Below are 18,148 nucleotides of genomic sequence, written 5' to 3'. Positions count from 1 at the left end.
TACTGTTGTCCCATTCTGTTCAAGTATTTTCATTTAATTTGCTTTCTTTTATAGGTTCTGATGACCTAGTGAATGAAGCATTTGACTTTGCAAAGAATTTGTGTTCCTTGCAGCTGACTGAAGAAGAGATTGCTTTGTTCTCATCTGCTGTTCTGATATCTCCAGGTAGGGAAGTCTGAGGTCCTTACCTTTTTAAAAAAAGAAACTGTTTTGCTATCTTTAACATGAATTGCATCTACCTAAGCCAAGGTGCTCTGAAGAAACTTTAAAAGAACTATATTTTCTTTCTTTAGCAAGCTTGTGATATTTTTGGACAATTCAAAGGAAAGTAGCCTCAGGTTAATTTAAATATCAGCTTTGTCCCAAATGCAAGAGTAGGATGTGTGGTAAGGGTGACTCCAGATTCAGAAAAGCATAATCATTTCTTGACATATAAATGAAGACAAACAGTGGCCTGAGTTATAACTAAGTTCTATTTTGATTTTAAGAATAAAGGACATAGACAAAAATGTCCAGTTAGGTGAGACTTAGTAGAAATATACCTGAATGAACAAGCCAGCATAAAGAATAAAAATAAGTAAAACATATATTTTCTCCTCTTTAAATATCTCTTCCATCGGTTTTTCTATCCAAATTAATGTTGGCGTTCTCACTTCAGGCAAATGCCTCTTTTTTTTTTTTATGCAATATTAGAAACTTTAAAAGGAGGTAAGGACAGCAGAGGAAAAAAATGGCTCTTACTAAAGACTGGTAAAGGAAGAATCTCTGATGTGGTGGTAGACATTCTAGGACAGGCTCTGTCACCAGGTATCTGTGTGACCTTAAACACTTGACCCCTCAGAGCCTCAGTTTCCTCACCTGTAAAGTAAGAGGGTTGAGCTTCATAATAATAAACACCTCATCTAGCTCTGAAATGCAGTAAACAGCAAAAAGTTTTCAAAGAAGGTAAGGTATGACATTTATAGATCAAATAGCACTATAGCCATTGAAATTATTTTTCAAAGTATATGCCGGCTTGAAAATTTATGGAATCCTAATAAATGCATGGCTCAACCAGAATGAAAAGTCAGAGTTGCTCATTCAGTCATCTGTTCAGTTAGATTTGGGGTCAAGGAATAGCAGTTTTATTGACAGTTCTCTATGAAAAGAAAGACACATTCCTGGTTATTTTTATGGTCAAGAGACTCATTCCTTCTATAACCCATTTATCTCTAGAGACTTGATCTTTTCTTATACCTAACATATTTTTCAGTGAGGCTGGAAGAAATTAATCTTCCCTGTGATGGGACATGTTGACATGTGACTCTAGCTATGTCTACCCATAATACGGCCTTTACACGTTGTATCTGTTAGGCTTTATTTACTTATTTTATGAGGATTTTTAGGAGGATAAATTTTATGAGGATTTTTAAAATTTGCTTCTGTTTTTTATTTAACTACTTTATCAAAAATGGAAATTAGTTATCAATTGGCATATCATTACTAACAGTTTCTTTTGTGGCTCTGTCTAAAATCAAGCTGTTCCTCCAGGCTTTTTCCTTTTTCTTTTTTTTTTTTAACCCTAGAAAGTTTCCCAGACTTGGCAGCACAAAGATAAATGGAAGAAGTGACAAGCAATATTTATTTCTGGTAGCAACCACTTGCCAAATAATTTTCCTCCTACTGTTTTCTCATTGCATTTGATTGCTCCCATTGATTATAGTTCAGTTGAAGATTAGTTCTAAGCCTTTGAGTCTATGATGAGGGAGGTAGTTTCACTCTGGTTCCTGCTTCATCAAAGGAAGCATTACAAAAGTCACTGTCCTCGTAGGTGCGTGTGTGACAAGTCAGTAAATTCCCAGCAGCAAATATTTAAGACATGGTATATCAAATCTAAACAATCCATGGAGATAACTGCCCCAGTTGGAAGGCAAGCCTGCTTCTTATGAGTTAGAAATCAGCTGAACTATGAGCCTTTTTCTAGGAAGAAATGCTAAAGCCATCAAACTCCACGGAGTTTGGAAGCATGATATTTAGCTTATTCTACCCAGTGGGGAATCTTCCAGCCCCGGTCACAGACCCACACTCAGAGGCTTCTGCAACTCCAAGATACCTTGTTTGCCACCCTGGCCTAGTGCCATATTCAAAAAGAGAGGAAAGACAGTATTCCAGCCTGTGTAGGCTCCATCGCATGCCAGACCCCACCCTTCCGCCCAAGTTCTTGCCATAATAGTTACTGTCTATTCAGCTCCAGAAAGTTTAGGGAAGGGAGAGGCAGGGGAACTTAATGTATTCTGATTGACAATTGTCACTGAAGGCTTTTGTGCTCACTTACGTAAGGGTTTGCTTAACTGTTGGCTAGACTTGTCCTGGCCCTGTCTAGGATTACAGAATCGAGTTTCTCACCTGACCTGAACGTGTTCAGAAGGATCGTGTCCAAGTTCTTTTCCATGAGTATTTGTTCAGCATTTGGAGACTCTAGGTGTCTCTTCATTGAAGTTTCAACCTTAGGCGTTGACACTGGGCTGAATTTTGTCACCATGGTACAAAGCGTCTAGGAAGAAAGGAAGGACGGAAGCAGGGAACAAAGAGAGGGAGGGAGGGAGGGAGGAAAGAAAAAAGAAAGGAAAGTGGGAAAGGCTAAAGGAAAGGAGGGATTATCCTATCTATTATTTAAACATTCAATATAGAAAAAGAGGACTCAGGATTAAATTTTTTAATTGATTCGTGTTGATGCTATATAAATTATAACTTAGCTTATAAAAGGGAAGGGAGATTCTGAATTCCAAAAACACTCCTTTACAATAGGTTTTCTTCACTTCTATAATTCATTTCTTCACAAATCATTAACTTGCACTTTGAAAGAAAATCTAAGCATATGTCCAGAGAAAGAGTAAGAGATGTAAATTGTCACAGACAATAAGACACATGGAGTTTCTTTGAACCATTGTGTTTTTACCTCCACCCTGATTCTGTATGTCAATGTATTATACATTACTGTCATCATAGAATTGCTTATAAAATATTTGTTTTAGAAAAATAATTACATGTCTTCAGAAGCAATTTAGAACTAATTTGAAATTGTTCTGATACTCAGCACTTACATACATGTAGGTGAAATACAACAAAGCTTACATTCTGTCCCCTTCTTACCCATTCTTTTCCTTTGTCAGACCGAGCATGGCTGATAGAACCAAGGAAGGTCCAGAAGCTTCAGGAAAAAATTTATTTTGCACTTCAACATGTGATTCAGAAGAATCACCTGGATGATGAGACCTTGGCAAAGGTAGGTCCTCAGACCCAATGTCACTGAAAGAGCCCAGTGAGCTGAAGAGGGCTAGTCACATAAAGCAAGGGACATTTCTCAGCAGCAACAATTTCTGAAGATTACCAAAGGTTGCATAAATTTTGAGGTGCACATTTTAACAGGGAGACTAGGAAATTATAATAGATTGAGAGGACAATGACTTTGGTAGGGAAGGATGGTACTGATGGATCTGAGCCACAGTTAGAGGAAGACAAATCAAAGGACAAATCAAAGACACGTCTTTTGTTCTGAAGAACAAAAGCTTGAAGCAAGGAAACAAGTCTTCAAAAATCATATGTGAAGAAAGAGGAGACTTTGTGTCACGTGGGAGTCAGGTCCAGGCAAAAGAATGGGTAGATTTTTATTCAAAATGAGGAAGAACTATAAAATGACGAGAATTGGGGAACAGAGGGTAGACCACTGTGTGAAGGAGTGAGGTCCCTGTCATTGGTCGTATTCTTATACATACTGCCTGGTTTCCTTTCAGTTATGTTGTAAATGACAGTCCTACCCAGAGTCAAAGATTAGACTGATGTCTTGTAAATTTCCCTTCAACTCTAATCTCTTCAACTCTACTCTGGGATTCTTTCAAAATGAAGTATCTCAGGGGCAAAATGCATGTGCCATGCTATCCATTTCGTGATTCAACTTAATTAAAAATAGTGATCTTTAAGAAGAATACTGAGAAAAGTTGTTTACCAAAGTAAAATGATCATAAGAGGACAAAGGAATTTTCTAATGATATTCAGTGTTATTTTAGATTCTAAAGTATCTTAAATTTCTTAAGAATTGGAATTTTTTTAGAGGTTAAACAACTAGGAAATGGAGCCTATCCTTAGTTAAAGATGATAGGAATCCTACTCTTTATATTTTTATCATTAAAACCCTCCCACTCTGCTCTTGAAGTTCTTTATTTTAAAAAAGGGGGGAAGACTCTGTTAGAGATACTATCAGATTTTACTTTGCACATACAGAGTACTGCTATAAAAAACCTCCATGAGTTAAATCTGCTGCTTCATTATGGTAACATTTTGTTAAAATTAACGCATCACTAGGAAGAACATTTCTACACTGTAGAGTGATAGTTCTCTTTGTGCAACTTTTCACTTATCATGTGGGCAAGGACAAATCTCCTGCTCGTCACACCTCAGTTTTCTCCCAGGTAAGAGCAAAACTTCTACATACATAAGCAAAACTTCAGATACACTGGGCAGAAAAGACAGTAATGTGGATGTACGCATCTGTCTCTGTAATTGCTCCATAGCATATATGCATAAATACATCTGGTTAGTTAATGTGGGCAGGGAGGATGTTTCCTGCATTTGGGATCTCCCAAAGACTTTGGTCCCCATATTTACCACCCTAAAATTAAGAACTTTATAAAATCCAGAGTTAGACAAAAGTTGTTGCTATTCTGCTTAAGGGGATCATCTTCTTGTCAGAAAACCGTGGTCTCATCATCTCTAAAATGAAGATCATAATTTCTTACTGCTATAGAGATGTGTAGGTTCAAATGAAATATTTCCACTGCATAAATTCTAACACACTGTGACATGGTGATTATTACTTCCCAAGAGAGCAACTCTCATGCTTATACCATTTTCTACCACCTGATATCCTGGTGGTGGCCTGAGGTATTTGGGGTAGAAAGGAGACAGAGAAATTGAAGATGAAAGATATTTAATAGCAAGAAAAAAAATTAAAACACCAAGTAAAGTCAGCTTAACTCTCTTTTCTCCATCCTCAGTGGGAAAAGTATACAATTATTTTCTTTAAGTTTTTTTTAAGTATAATTAACATACAACATTATATTAGCCTTAGGTGTACAGCATGATGATTCAATATTCGTATATATTGTGAAATGAACACCACAGTAAGTCTAGTTAACATCCATTCAATCCTTTTCTTATAGAAAGAGAATGTTGCAAAGCTGGGAATCAGAGAAAGCATTAGAGAGGATTATTTCTTACATAAAATTCACTGGAGCCAGATGACAAAGCATTGCTTCCACTGATCATGTGTGGATATTGAGTTTTTGTGGGGACCCTTTGCTGTAACAGTCATCATTTTGATAGGATGTTCTGTGAACTAATGTGGAGGGACCATGAAAAGGAATGAGAACTGGATTCTCATTTATCCCAGCTCTGGGCCGTGTGGTTTTGCATAAGTCACTCTATTTGTCTAAGTCTCAGATTCAACTGTCGTGTCCTGGGGAAGGGAAGAGGGTGAGACAAGTCTCTTGAGTTCTGACTGCTTTAATACTTTAAGGACAATGGTTCCACTGACATATAGGGACACCCTCTCATCAAACCCACACTCCCCAGAAGGAATAAATAGCTTTATTTAAATCTAAGAAAAACTATTCTACCCTCCCACAGATTCTTTTCATCTTATCAGAAATTTCTTCTTTTCCTTCATAGTCATGGAGCTCTTCTGCCTCCACAACGCCTCTAAAACAGTGACCCCTCTGGGGAATCTGGCGAACATCATGAAACTTCTCTCTAGAAAAATGTGCACATACCCAACTGTTGTATTCAAGTCCAGCGGTTCAGGTTACATCCCCAGTAGGTGGGGTAGATCTGCCTTCTGTGCAGTGTGCAAAGACTGTTTATGCCACCGACCAGTTTGACCCTGAACAGGTGGAGCAGACTTAGGTGAGGTGCAGGGTTCAGACATAGTCATTAGATTTCATCCTAAAAAAACTGTCTCCAATACACTTTCTGCATGACCACTTCCTGAAATTAAAGTTCAAGTAGCAATGCCTTACACTTTTGACCAAACCTGGACCTAGGGAATATTTGAAATTCAGAAATTCTTATCCATTAACTAGGTCTCAACCCCTATATGTTAATCAGTTTGTTTGTTTGTTTGGGGTAAAAAAAAAAAAAAAACCCTATTAAAGAGTCTAGTTTCCTCTCCTCATGACCATAATGGTAACATGGAGCATATTTATAATAAACCATCAGAACCACTGGCTGCTTAGTCACCTTGGACAAGGGACTTAACCTCTCTGTGCCTCAGTTTCCTCATTTGTAAAATGTGATTAAAGATAGTATCAATGTCATATGGTTATTTTAAGGACTAAATGAGATCAAATATAAGCAAGCCGCATGCTTCATCACAGATAGTATGTAAGTGCTGTTGTTGTAGTTGCTGTGGACAGAAGAAATTTTGTTTCGGCAGGGAAATGTTTATCCAAGAAATGGGTATATTTGAGCTAATCACTGATGAATGATGACTATTTCAAAAGATGGAAGTTAGGGGTTTAGGGAGGTGGAGTATGACATTCCAAGTGATGGGGGCAATGAAATAGACGTAAGAAAGTATAAGGTATACGCAGGCTATGAATAATAGTTAGATTTAGCTGGATCCTGGATGTGAGAAGCGAGGAAATGAGGTAACACTGGTCACTTTCACTAAAGCTCGTGGAAAAAAATACATATACATGTAATATGTATAGAATGTATGTGTATATGTATATGCATGTATACATATATATTTTTAAGCCATATGACTGGGGGAGGCAGCCCATCTGTTCTCTGGGCTTCAGTTTTCTTGTCTCCGAAATGAGGAGGTGAGCCTGGCTGGTCGTTAACTTCCCTTCAGTATAATATTCTTTGACTCTAAAAGAGAAAAACAAAGGTTCCTTCTGATGTCTTCTTCTGCCTTCCAGTGCTCCGTCCCGTGCGACAGTTTTAAGGACTCTAGATGTTCTGCCGCTACTCTAAGTGAATAAATAGACGGATTTCTACAAGTCTTGCAGATTCCATTAGTACTATGGTAATTGAATTTAGGGTGATATTCCAATCCCAAAGCTGTGAAGCATACACTGTTTATAAAGCCCGCGTCCAGGGGTCAGCATTCCCATCAGGCTTTCCGTTTCTAGCATAACAATAACAAAACTGCATCATCAACAAGGGGAATTTGTCCTTCTACTGTAACAGTACCAGGTTACTAAATAAAAGCTTAGAAGAGGGAAGGCTTACACAGCCCTATTTTACACGTTTATAATTGAAATATTACCTGAAAGAAATCACTCCTGGTCACTCTCACTTTACTAGTGCTATTAAGATACAGATTTAGAAAAAAAAAACAGCCATGTGGACTCATAGATAGATAGGGTCTACGGAGCAAGCACTGATTGAGAGATTAGTGAAAACTGCCAAGGGTCATTTACATTGATTTTCATTGCTTGCTCAGTGAGATCTAAAGAGACTATGTCATGATTAATAATGGGACGTTTATGCCTGAAGCCTGCTTATTCTTCGGTCAGGACACTAGGTGTCACATTAGAATTCCTAGTACGTGGGCCTAGGGATGCATCAATTTAATCTTAAACAACACAGTCTGTCCAGTCAGCACTTAAGGGGTCCTAGCTCAGATGATGTGGCCTTGTGGTCTGAGCCTCCTCGTTCCCCTTCATATTTGGTTAGGAATTTGTTTTATATTTAAATTTTCTGTACTTTCTTAAAGTATAACATACATGCTTGAAGTTCTTAAATCGTAAGTGTTTAGTTCAGTGAATCATCACAAAGTTAACATACCCGTGTAACCAGTGCCCATGTAAAACTGGGCACTCCAGAAGCCCTGCTCAGGTTTCCTCACATGGTATATACACTGTAAAACAATGCAAGAGTCAAAATTATAAAAAACAGTTCAATAGATCATCCAAGTTTTTAAGTTCCAAATCGATACTCAAGAAACATAGCTTTCTCATGGAATAGTTTTCTACTTCAACCTACACGTATATTGAGTATGTACTGTATGCCAGATGCAAAGAAGGGAAAGGCAAATAACACGTGGTCTTGGCCCTTTAGCGGTTTCCTTGAGGGATTCCTGTGAGAGACCAGATTATTTCAATCCATTTTAGCCATTTATAGTTTGCTGGCATACACTACAGGTCCAACACCCAGAAATTTCAAGGGTTGTCCATCGGACTAATGGTCTATAATAAGAAGAGAGGTTTTGATGTTTCTCCTCACTCATCAAGTTGCAAGTCGATGTATTAGTTAGGGCTCTTGGGTTACACATAACAGGAACCAACTCACACCAGGTAAAGCAAAAAGAAAATAATAAACTAATGGAGAGAAATCTCATCTAAGGCAAAAAATTCAGCCCCCATTCAGGAAACACCACGACAAGGAATTAGGAAGCCTTCAGAATTCTCCATCTCACAAGTTTATCCCTCTTTATGTATCTACTTCATTCTTCTCCCTCTCTGAACACCAGTTTTCTCTGCTTCCCTGAAATATGGGTAGCTCTTAGCTCCTTAGGTCACTCATAGTTTCTGCTACATTTAGAAAGTAACTTGCTGGCTCTCCGTCTGATTCCAAATTCCAACCCCAGTTAAACCAAATGTCCACTTCCACTTTAGTCAGCGATTCCCTGAGAAAACATGCCATACAGCGTGGATGCCAGCATGGAGTAAAGATGGTGCGAGAGGGCTGTGACCGGAAGAGATATCTCCAATTTAGTATTAGAAATCTAGGCCAAGTGTCTAGGTTTAGCTGAACAAAAACCCAAAAAAGAAGTGAGTGGGGAATTTCCTGGCAGTCCAGTGGTTAGGACTCCGTGCTTCCACTGCAGGAGGCACGGGTTCGACCCCTGGTCGGGGAACTAAAATCCCGCATGCCGCACAGCCAAAAACAAACAAACAAAGAAGTGAGTGGACAAGAGAAATGGATGCATGTAACCTCACTTAATGTGTCCTGTCTTTATCAGTGCTTCTGAAGTTTCTTCCACATTGATCAAGCCATTGTTCACTTCCTGCTTCAGGTTGGAGGGCATCTTGATGGCCTGGAAGCCCACATGAACACAATCCTTAGTTTTCACCTCTGCATGTTCCATTCTTCCAACATCAAATGTACCAGTTATAAAATTGTGGATTTTCTCATAAAACCACCCTCTGGAAAGAAGCATAGGATTATTATCTCTTCTCCAACAGCTGCTTTTTCTTCTTGTAGACCCCTGTAGGTATAAGCTAAACCTTCCTTCTTACAAGAAATGTTTATCATAAGAGAGAGATGAGTGTGAAAATGCCTTTTTATAGACCATCTGTCTACTCCTGCTATGGGGATTATTTAAACATGAAGAAATTTCATGATGATTTGAAATCGACTACCCCCTCCATCTCCAAGTGCTTCTGGATCACCACCCCAGCTGTTTAAAAAGTCGTTGAGCCATTAACTGCTGCTGAGGCTGCTCGGAGCTCCCTTTGACTTGGGGGTCCCCCAGCTGCAGTACGTAATATTAATGAGCAGTAAGTGAAGTGACTGCCTGATGCTTCCCCCACCAGGCCCTTCCGGGCTCTGACAAGTGCTGCCGCTGCTTCCTCATGGTCTCCTGGCCCATGGTGCCTCCAGAGTGATGGATGCCCCTGTCAGCACTTCTATTTCCACAGCTAATTGGATGCCTTGAAATCAGCCCCTCCTGAGAGCACAGAGGTTGGGGAAGCTCTTTGTCTTTTTCGGTGTTCTTTGCTCAAGTGGTCCCAATGCTCTATAACAAAAAGCATTTGTCACCATTCAACCCATTCTACAGATGAGCGACAGGGACAGGATTGAAATCCCCTAAAAGAGGGAACTAGATCCTGAACCAGACTTTTCTTAAACCTAGTTTTGGGAAGGAAAGAAGCAGGAGTCCATATTTACTTTCCCAAACCAAACACGTGGTTAAATATTTCCAATAAATGAACAACTGTGGAATGATTTTGGCCATCCTCTTATACATTTAATTTTTCAACCACGCATTCTCTAAAGGAGCAGAAAACTGCTTTAAGAATTGTAATACATAGAATTCTACTTTATGAATCACAGTTTACTAAATGAGCAACTTACTTTAATTGCTACAAGAAAATGAAAATCGATATGATGTTGCTTTTCATTTCAATACAAGTAAATGGCTGATTTTCCCCATGCATTAACCCACAATATACAGAGACTCAATTTTGGGTGCTTGGTTAGCGGCTAAGCTGGTTTCTTGCCCTCCATGTTATTTGGCTGAAGAAGCATGACCTTGACTATTTCTCTCCTTGAGGGAAGCATTATGTGGGAATGACACACGACATCTAACACAGATATTGCCAGGATGGGCCAGGCACTCCATAAATAGTTTGTGTTGACTCATTTAACTCTTACAACAACCCTCTGAGATAGGGACTGTCATAATTGACATATGACAGATAAGGAAGCTGCGAGGTTAATGACTTGCCCAAGATCACACAGCTGTAAATAGCAAGTCTGGGATTCAGACCCAGACAGTCAGGCTTGAAAGCCCATATTTTTATCACTAGCCTAATTCTCTTTATGTAGTATTTGTGTCTCATAGGGAACTCAGGAAATTTCATTATTTGTCTCTCACCAAACTAATAGAACCAAGCAAATGAAACCTTCCCTCTCTTGATATGATAACTTTTATCGGCCTCCTGAAAAGAAGCTAACTTGACACCCAGTTACCGGGACTATTTCTAATATGATAAAGAATTTACTCGTCAAAGAATTTACTTTGAAAAACAGTTGTAAATTTATGAGATTCAAACCTCTTAAACAGTGTTTCTCAAAGTCTATTCTATGGACCCAGTGCACCAGCATCCTCAGGATATTTGTTTCAAACATGAAATCTGAGCTCCACACCTAGATTTCGTGAAACAGAATCCCTAGGAGTGGATCCCGTAATCTGCATTTTTAGGAAGCACTCCAATGGTTCTGTGCACACCAAAGATTGACAAGCATTATAGAGTTGCATCTGGATGTTTTAGGAGCTCCACACATCATCAGTTCAACTGCAGATGATTATAGAAAGCTTTCAAAGTCTCTCTGCGTTCAGTAGCTATTTCAGGGAGAATTGTAATGTGCAAGAAGTGTTCCGAAATTGTTGCAGTCTCCTTCTGTGTGAACCAGCCGGTTAAGAAAGCTTGAATAATTTCCCAAGGGACTCTAGTTAAAGTGGACACTTGTACACTCTTTACCTATGAAAATACAGAAAAGACACAGCTTTCCACCCTGCACTCAAAGGGAATCTTTCAGAATGGGATTCTGATAATTTTTCTTAAAACCCTTCGAAAGACCTTAGCAGAGACTATGAGACCTAGCATAATCTGACCAAGCAGCCTCCCCAGCTTTATCCTTGAACATGCTCACCTACGGCTCCAGCGACGCTGAACTTCCTTCAGTTCTAACAGCACCGATGATCCTGGAACATATTATGTACCCCCAGCCCCAGTGTTTAGTTAGGTCTCCCTCTCCCTTCAGAGCCCAGCTTAAATGGCCCTTTCTCAGAAGTGCCTGCCTTGAAGCAGTCAGAGCATTCTCTTATCTACCACTTGTCCTAGCATCATTCCTCCATGGCACTCACCAGTTTTTCGGTCTGCTTTTGACTGTGTGGTCACTTTATTCATCTGTCTTCCCCCACAGATTATAAGCAACAACAGTACTGTTTTGTAAATTCTGGTGTCTAGTAGAAGTGTCTGCTACCAGTTTAAATACCTCATAGTGTTGGAGAGAAAGTCCTGATTCTCAGTCTAAAATTTAACATCCATTCTATAAAGATTTCATGATTTTTTTTTCATTTCTATCCCTATCATTAAATAGCAGTGGAACTAGAAAGTCTGAACCCCAGACTTCTTTATGTGTTCTAGATCCCTTTAATGAATATGTCAACAAGTCTAATCCTGATGCTATTTTTAAAATTGCTTACAGTGTGGTTATATAGTCATTAGTTGTTGAAAGGAAAGTTAATAAAAGAGTGGAAATTTCTGATTTTGAAAAGCCACAAAGTAACTAATTATCTATTTCCTCCTTTACTTCAAAGGCTGAAATGGTTTCTTATTATTGAATAGGGTAGGGAGCGCAGTGAGCCTAATTGGTGATTAGATGGGTTTTACTTAATTTTATTTTATCATCACTTTCAAGTGTACCCTTGGTCAGCTGTATGAACTATCAAGCTTATCGTTTGTAAAAGTATTATCTATATGAGAACATTTCTTATTCCCACAGTAATTTGATCACAATGACATTTGGTTTTAAGCAATTTTGACACTAAATGATGGATTCTAAGTGTTCCGAAATTATAAGTGTGTCAAAAGCTAGAATTGTTCAGAACCTAAGACCTATATAGCATTTAACAAACTGGATATTTTAAATTATTAAAACACTGTCTTCTGGGTATTTAAACTCAAAAAATTACATTCTACATGATACTTATATATCAAAATCTAACAATTATAAGTGGATATTCTCCCATGAGTTTTTGAAACACCTCCTTAAGGAAGCTGAGTGCCAGTGACTTCCCAAATTCTCCCTTGATTAAGTATAGGTTTCATTTTACTCATTACGGTGGGAAAGGATTAGAGAGCTACCGGCAAGCTAGTGACCATGACAGAAAAGCAGTCCAGATCGTTGTGAATTACACCTCATATGATTTAGGTTACACCTTCCTAACACTGTCACCTTCCAAAACTAAAAAATCTGATATTCACATCATAAAAAGTCTATGGGAAATGATAGATAATAATATTAGCTAACAATTGTATTTCATGCCTACAGTATTCTTAACACTTTCATACGAATTTCCTCACTCAGTTTACACAACAACGCAATGAAGTACGTGCTATGAGTAAGCCCATTTTACAAATGAGAAAACTGAGACATAGAGGATGTCACAGCCACACGGCCATTTAGCTATTTTAGAACCAGGATTCCGACTCAGTCAGCCTGCCGAGAGAGCACCCCTCCTAACGATTAAACTAAACTACCTCCCATACCTACTTTATATAAGAACAGTGAATTAGGAAGCTTGGTCCCGCTTTCTTTCCTTCTCTTTATTTTCTCGTTAGAGAGTCAGGGAGGGAGGTGTTTTGTTTGTTTTGTTCTAAAGGAGAAGCTGAAAGTGAGCCTTCTTTCTTTTTGAACGTCTTTTTCCAAAGCCAGTTCCCTTCATCTGAGGCCAGGAAGGACACTGATTCAGGAGACAGCACTAATGAGCTTCCCCCTTTGTCTCCTTCCCTGTCTCTCCACTCTGCAGTTAATAGCCAAGATACCAACCATCACGGCAGTTTGCAACTTGCACGGGGAGAAGCTGCAGGTATTTAAGCAATCGCATCCAGACATAGTGAATACACTCTTTCCTCCATTATACAAGGAGCTCTTTAATCCTGACTGTGCCACCGTCTGCAAGTGAAGGCGACGCGCGAACTGTCTCATAGTCATGGAATGCAGCACCATTAAGACAAAAGCAATGTGTTCATGAAGACTTAAGGAAAATGTCACTACTGCAACATTAGGAATGTCCTGCACTTAATACAATTATTTTTCACCGCTACAGTTTGAAGAATGTAAATATGCACCTGAGTGGGGCTCTTTTATTTGTTTGTTTGTTTTTGAAATGACCATAAATATACAAATATAGGACACTGGGTGTTATCTTTTTTTTAATTTTATTCAGGTATGTTTGGGGAGACAACTGTTTATAGAATTTTATTGTAGATATATATGAGAACAGAGCAGTACTTTACATGATTACTTTTCCTGTTGATTGTTCAAATATAATTTAAGAAAATTCCACTTAATAGGCTTAACGATTTCTATGTTTTTAGATAGTTGATGCATGTATAAATTTGTAGCTGTCTTGGAAAGCACTGTGCATGTATGTAATGAGTATATAATATCTGAGAATATTATATATGACTATTACTTATACATGCACATGCACTGTGGCTTAAAATACCATACCTACTAGCAAAGGAGGTTCAGTCAGGCACTATTATGTTATTTACCTTCTGTGTTATATGTTACCTTTATGTTAGACAATCAGGATTTTGTTTTCCCAGCCAGAGTTTTCATCTATAGTTAATAGCAGAATGGTACCAATTCAGAAATGTCTACAAAAGAATAAATATAATGCATGACCTCTGTATAAAAACTGTTTCGATCAATGACATCAAAGCCTTGTCAAGATGGTACATATTGGAAAAAAAAAAAATAAGTATTTGGAGCCATTTTCCTGTTTTAAGAATTAGGCCACAGATAACATTGTGGAGTCCAGGGCTTTTTTGACCAAACAATAGATATTTCCACCAGGACACATAAAACAGTTTCTTTTCTTTGGATTTCAAGTTGTGAAAGAACCTTCATTTTGGTGCTTATTGTATCTTTAACAGAGAAATACAGTCTGTAGATTATGACCACCAGCAATTTTTGCTAATAAAATTAGAGGAAAAGAGTAGGTCAGAGCCCAGGGTCCTAATGCCATTTCATGTAAACATTTTTCTCTCTAACCATTTTTTTTTTTCAAAGAAGAGGAAGAAAGAGAATATACAAAGTAAAGAAGTAGTTCTTTACGTTCATTCTCTTTAATAAGTTTGTTAGAAAAAGCAGCAATAAAGGGGGAGGCAGGACTTTCTACGTCCTTCTAGTCTGGGGTCTCTAATTTTTTCAACTCCAAAATGCTGTATTATAAAAATATAGCAAAACCTTGATAGATTAGAATAAAAGATCTGGGTTATTCTACAGAATACACCTCAAAGCCAAAACTATTTCCTGTGCCGTTTGAAATTGCATCATCCATCTAGCCGGGGATTATTTTTTTAGCAACTTTTAAAAGTACAGAATGCAAGAGGTGAGATCAGGATTAGACAATTTGGATTTCCTAGTACTTCCTCATTCTCCACTTGCTCACCAATCAAAGCGATCACCAGAAAAGCATAAATTCCAGGGAGTTTGTTCTGCCTGTGTTCTGGAGGCCTTATGCCTTTGGTCTCGTTTGATCCAAAATCAGATTTTTTAAAAGGGAGCTAGAGAAGAGCTTAGTGTATAAGACAATGAAAATTATGATCTCCTATAAGTGTAGCCTGGCCATCAACTCATGAAGACCTGCCCTTTTCTCCTTGTCCAACACACACACACAAATGCATACCTGCTTGGTGAAGTTTCCATCAGTGGAAACTTTGATTTTTTTTTTTTTTTTTGATCTTTTATGCTCTCCTGAAGTTAGATGGTTGAGAGCCATCTCCATGATGCCACAGAACTGCTCACTGATGATCAAACAGTAGTGTTAGTCTTTGCTTTTAGGAAACAGAGTCTTTGCCCACATCATGATTGATGAATTCCAAACCAATAGGGAAAAACAAAAAGGCTTTAAAATAATGAATCTCTTTCTCAACTACCGTTATATTCAATTAATTTAACTACATTGAACCAAATTACCTTCAGTGTCTAAGAAGACAGCTGTAGACTGCTTATTATGCTGCTACAGGGACTCAATTCTTTTTGGTGGAAATGTCACTCCCGCTAGCTCTTTGTATAAAGAATTAATTCCAAGAGTCATATTTCCTTCTAATGGAAAGATTACTTTACTGATTGCTAGGAAAACAGGGTAATGGAAGGCACTCAATTAAACCAAACCGTTTCCAAATGCAATGTATGTTTTATGATTGGCTTGTGATAGGCGATGCTTAATGTGTCTACTTGGTGTTTCCCTTTGAGCTTTGAACTTATGTCAAACTTTGTTTTCATTGTTCTGTTGGCCTAGTGTTTCCAATTGTCAGCCTGTAATTCCTGCTCAGTTGCAAAGGGAACCATTTGTTTCCTCCAGTTTACCTTAGAGTATTTAAATTGGCTCAATTGATGAAGTGGCTGAGAACTTCTCCTCCCCTGTCCCATGGGTGATATAGGAAAAAGATTGTTCCCCACATTTGCCTCAGGAGGTACTGGATTTGAATTTGTGTCGTTTCCACTAGTGCAAGCATTTCACTGGGACGGCATGAACCTTTTGAAGCTAGGGGACAGGAAACAGCTAGCAACTGAACCAGAACAAAACAGTGGAAACCAGTACACATTCAGCCCCCTTCAGTTGAGAAAAGAGATTTCCATTTTTCGCCACAGTTGCCAAATCTGTCCCTTGAAAGAGAGCCAAGTCATGTTTTCAGTGGTAACAAAGCACCTTTAAAAGCTGCCCTTTGAACATCTCCTGTGACTGCATCTCGAGGTATTTTGAAATTTCAGTTAAGAACAACTTTCTTTACCACACGCAATCTTTGTCCCTGCCCCATGAAGACTCATGAGTGGTTGCAACACATTCATGATAAAATGTGCACTGGAAGAAAGGACCCAGGATCTGTACTTTTCACTTCAAACTTCGTAAATGACAATCACTGCTTGATGCAGATGTTGCACTGTATTCACTCAGGGATGTTTTGTTTTTTTTTAAAAAAAAAAAAAAAAGAAAAAAAAAAAAGTACACCAAGAAGGAAGGAGAAAAAAAAAAACAGGAAAATGACAACAAAATGTAAATGGCATAAATTAAATATGCCAGTGAGAGAACCTCTCTGACAAGGCTTTCAGACCAACGAGCAGTAACTTCATGTTGTAAGCTGAATTTACTTTTACTATTTGGACTTGCTGAAAAGTTGCTCATGAGTAGGAATAATTTAGTCTCATTTTCTAAAATCTGCTGAGAGCCAAATGATCCAGCTGCCCCATCTATAGGAATATGTATCTCCCAGAGAACCCAAGCTTCCTATACAAGTCCTGAGCAAGCCATCTCAGTAGCATTCGATGAACCTGACAACGGAGGTGACCTGTGGTCTGTAAAAAGAAAGGCAAATTTTGGAGGCAATATAGGAGAATAAGGAATTCCACATCTGGCTTAACATCTCACATCTACCCCAACTCTCCATGACTCAGGTCCTCTTTGTATTCCTTTTTCTGCAGCTCTTTTATCCCCAAAGACTGAAAGCTGAGGGTGGAGATGTATTCGACAAACATACCCTTTCTGGATTTCCCTTGTTTTAATAGTGTCTTCAGGGCTCTGGACTAAAGGACCACTGAGTAGGTGAAAACAGAGAATATAGTGGTCTCTTGGGTAGACTTCTTTGATAGAATCTAAGAGACTCTGGATATTAACAGTAGGTGCCAGGGAGGCATCAGTTCATTTCCTATCGTAGCTGCCTGTTCAACACATAACTTCACAGCAGTCAAGCTCAACTGCTTGGAGGAAACCTCGCACATGGATAGTCAACTCAGGCTCACTTTCTACAGTCCCATAGGTACCAGACTTGACTGCAAAAGCAATTCTTGTGTCCCAAGGACGCAACTTAACAGCTTTTTTCAAAAACATCAGTCAGCTGCAAATGATGTCAGTTTTGTTCCATGTTGTTTCCATTTATTATAGAAGCAAGGAAAAATTCTACTGCTATTGGAAATTAGAAGAAATAACTTTTTCATGATTCTTTTTTCTCTGTAGTTTCCAGTGGGTTACTACGATTGACAGTAAATTCAGGCAAGGATGTCTGTGCCCAGACAGAACCACCGTTCAAGAGAACAGCAATAACTTTAAAGTGTGCATCTGTAGTCAAACTTTGCACAAAGTCCCTCTAAAAAGAGGGAAAGGCCCACCATCTGCTTTAGGTGAAGTGGTATTTGATTTTCTGTTCCCAACTGCTAGTGCAAGCAGCAACCTGATATGGGAAACCACGTGGGTCTTTAGACAAGAGTTGACAACCATTTGGGGTTGGTGGTAGGGGAGTGTCTCAGGACCAGAGGTACATGTTCATTTAAAGCAAAGGTTAAAAATTCCAAAGTCTAAAAGGGCCAGGGAGTTGATGCAACTGAGTGAAGCAGACCGGTGGCAAGCTAGCAAGGAAATGCCCCAATGAAAAGGGGCATCCAACAGTCAGTTAAAGCTGAAGTATTGCTAAAGTTTCTAAATCTTATGCAATCTCTTGAGTTGTAAATGTCAGTTGATTCAGAGCTTAGTGCAGACCAAACAAATATGTCTCTGGGCAGAAGGCGGTCCACGATTTGCAACCCCTGGTTTAAAGCAAAATCCGATCTAGGGGCCTGTTTGGCTGGAGCAAGTCTGGCCAGA

General features: G+C 38.7%; 1 protein-coding gene across 1 annotated transcript in view; it reads left to right on the top strand.

The window, feature by feature from the left end:
• The window catches only part of RORB (RAR related orphan receptor B), a 48,899-nt gene extending 35,437 nt beyond the window's left edge, over positions 1 to 13,462 (top strand). Inside the window, exons 7-9 of the mRNA XM_061199205.1 lie at positions 55 to 165; positions 3,153 to 3,265; positions 13,307 to 13,462. Of these exons, the coding sequence (XP_061055188.1) occupies positions 55 to 165; positions 3,153 to 3,265; positions 13,307 to 13,462 (380 nt within the window). The remainder of the gene's footprint in view (positions 1 to 54; positions 166 to 3,152; positions 3,266 to 13,306) is intronic.
• The last annotated feature ends 4,686 nt before the right edge of the window (positions 13,463 to 18,148 follow it).

Source organism: Eubalaena glacialis, chromosome 9 (assembly GCF_028564815.1).
Source record: "Eubalaena glacialis isolate mEubGla1 chromosome 9, mEubGla1.1.hap2.+ XY, whole genome shotgun sequence".
NCBI lineage: Eukaryota > Metazoa > Chordata > Mammalia > Artiodactyla > Balaenidae > Eubalaena > Eubalaena glacialis.
The sequence above is the reverse complement of the archived record's forward strand: the minus strand, read 5'-3'. Positions and strand labels throughout refer to the sequence as shown.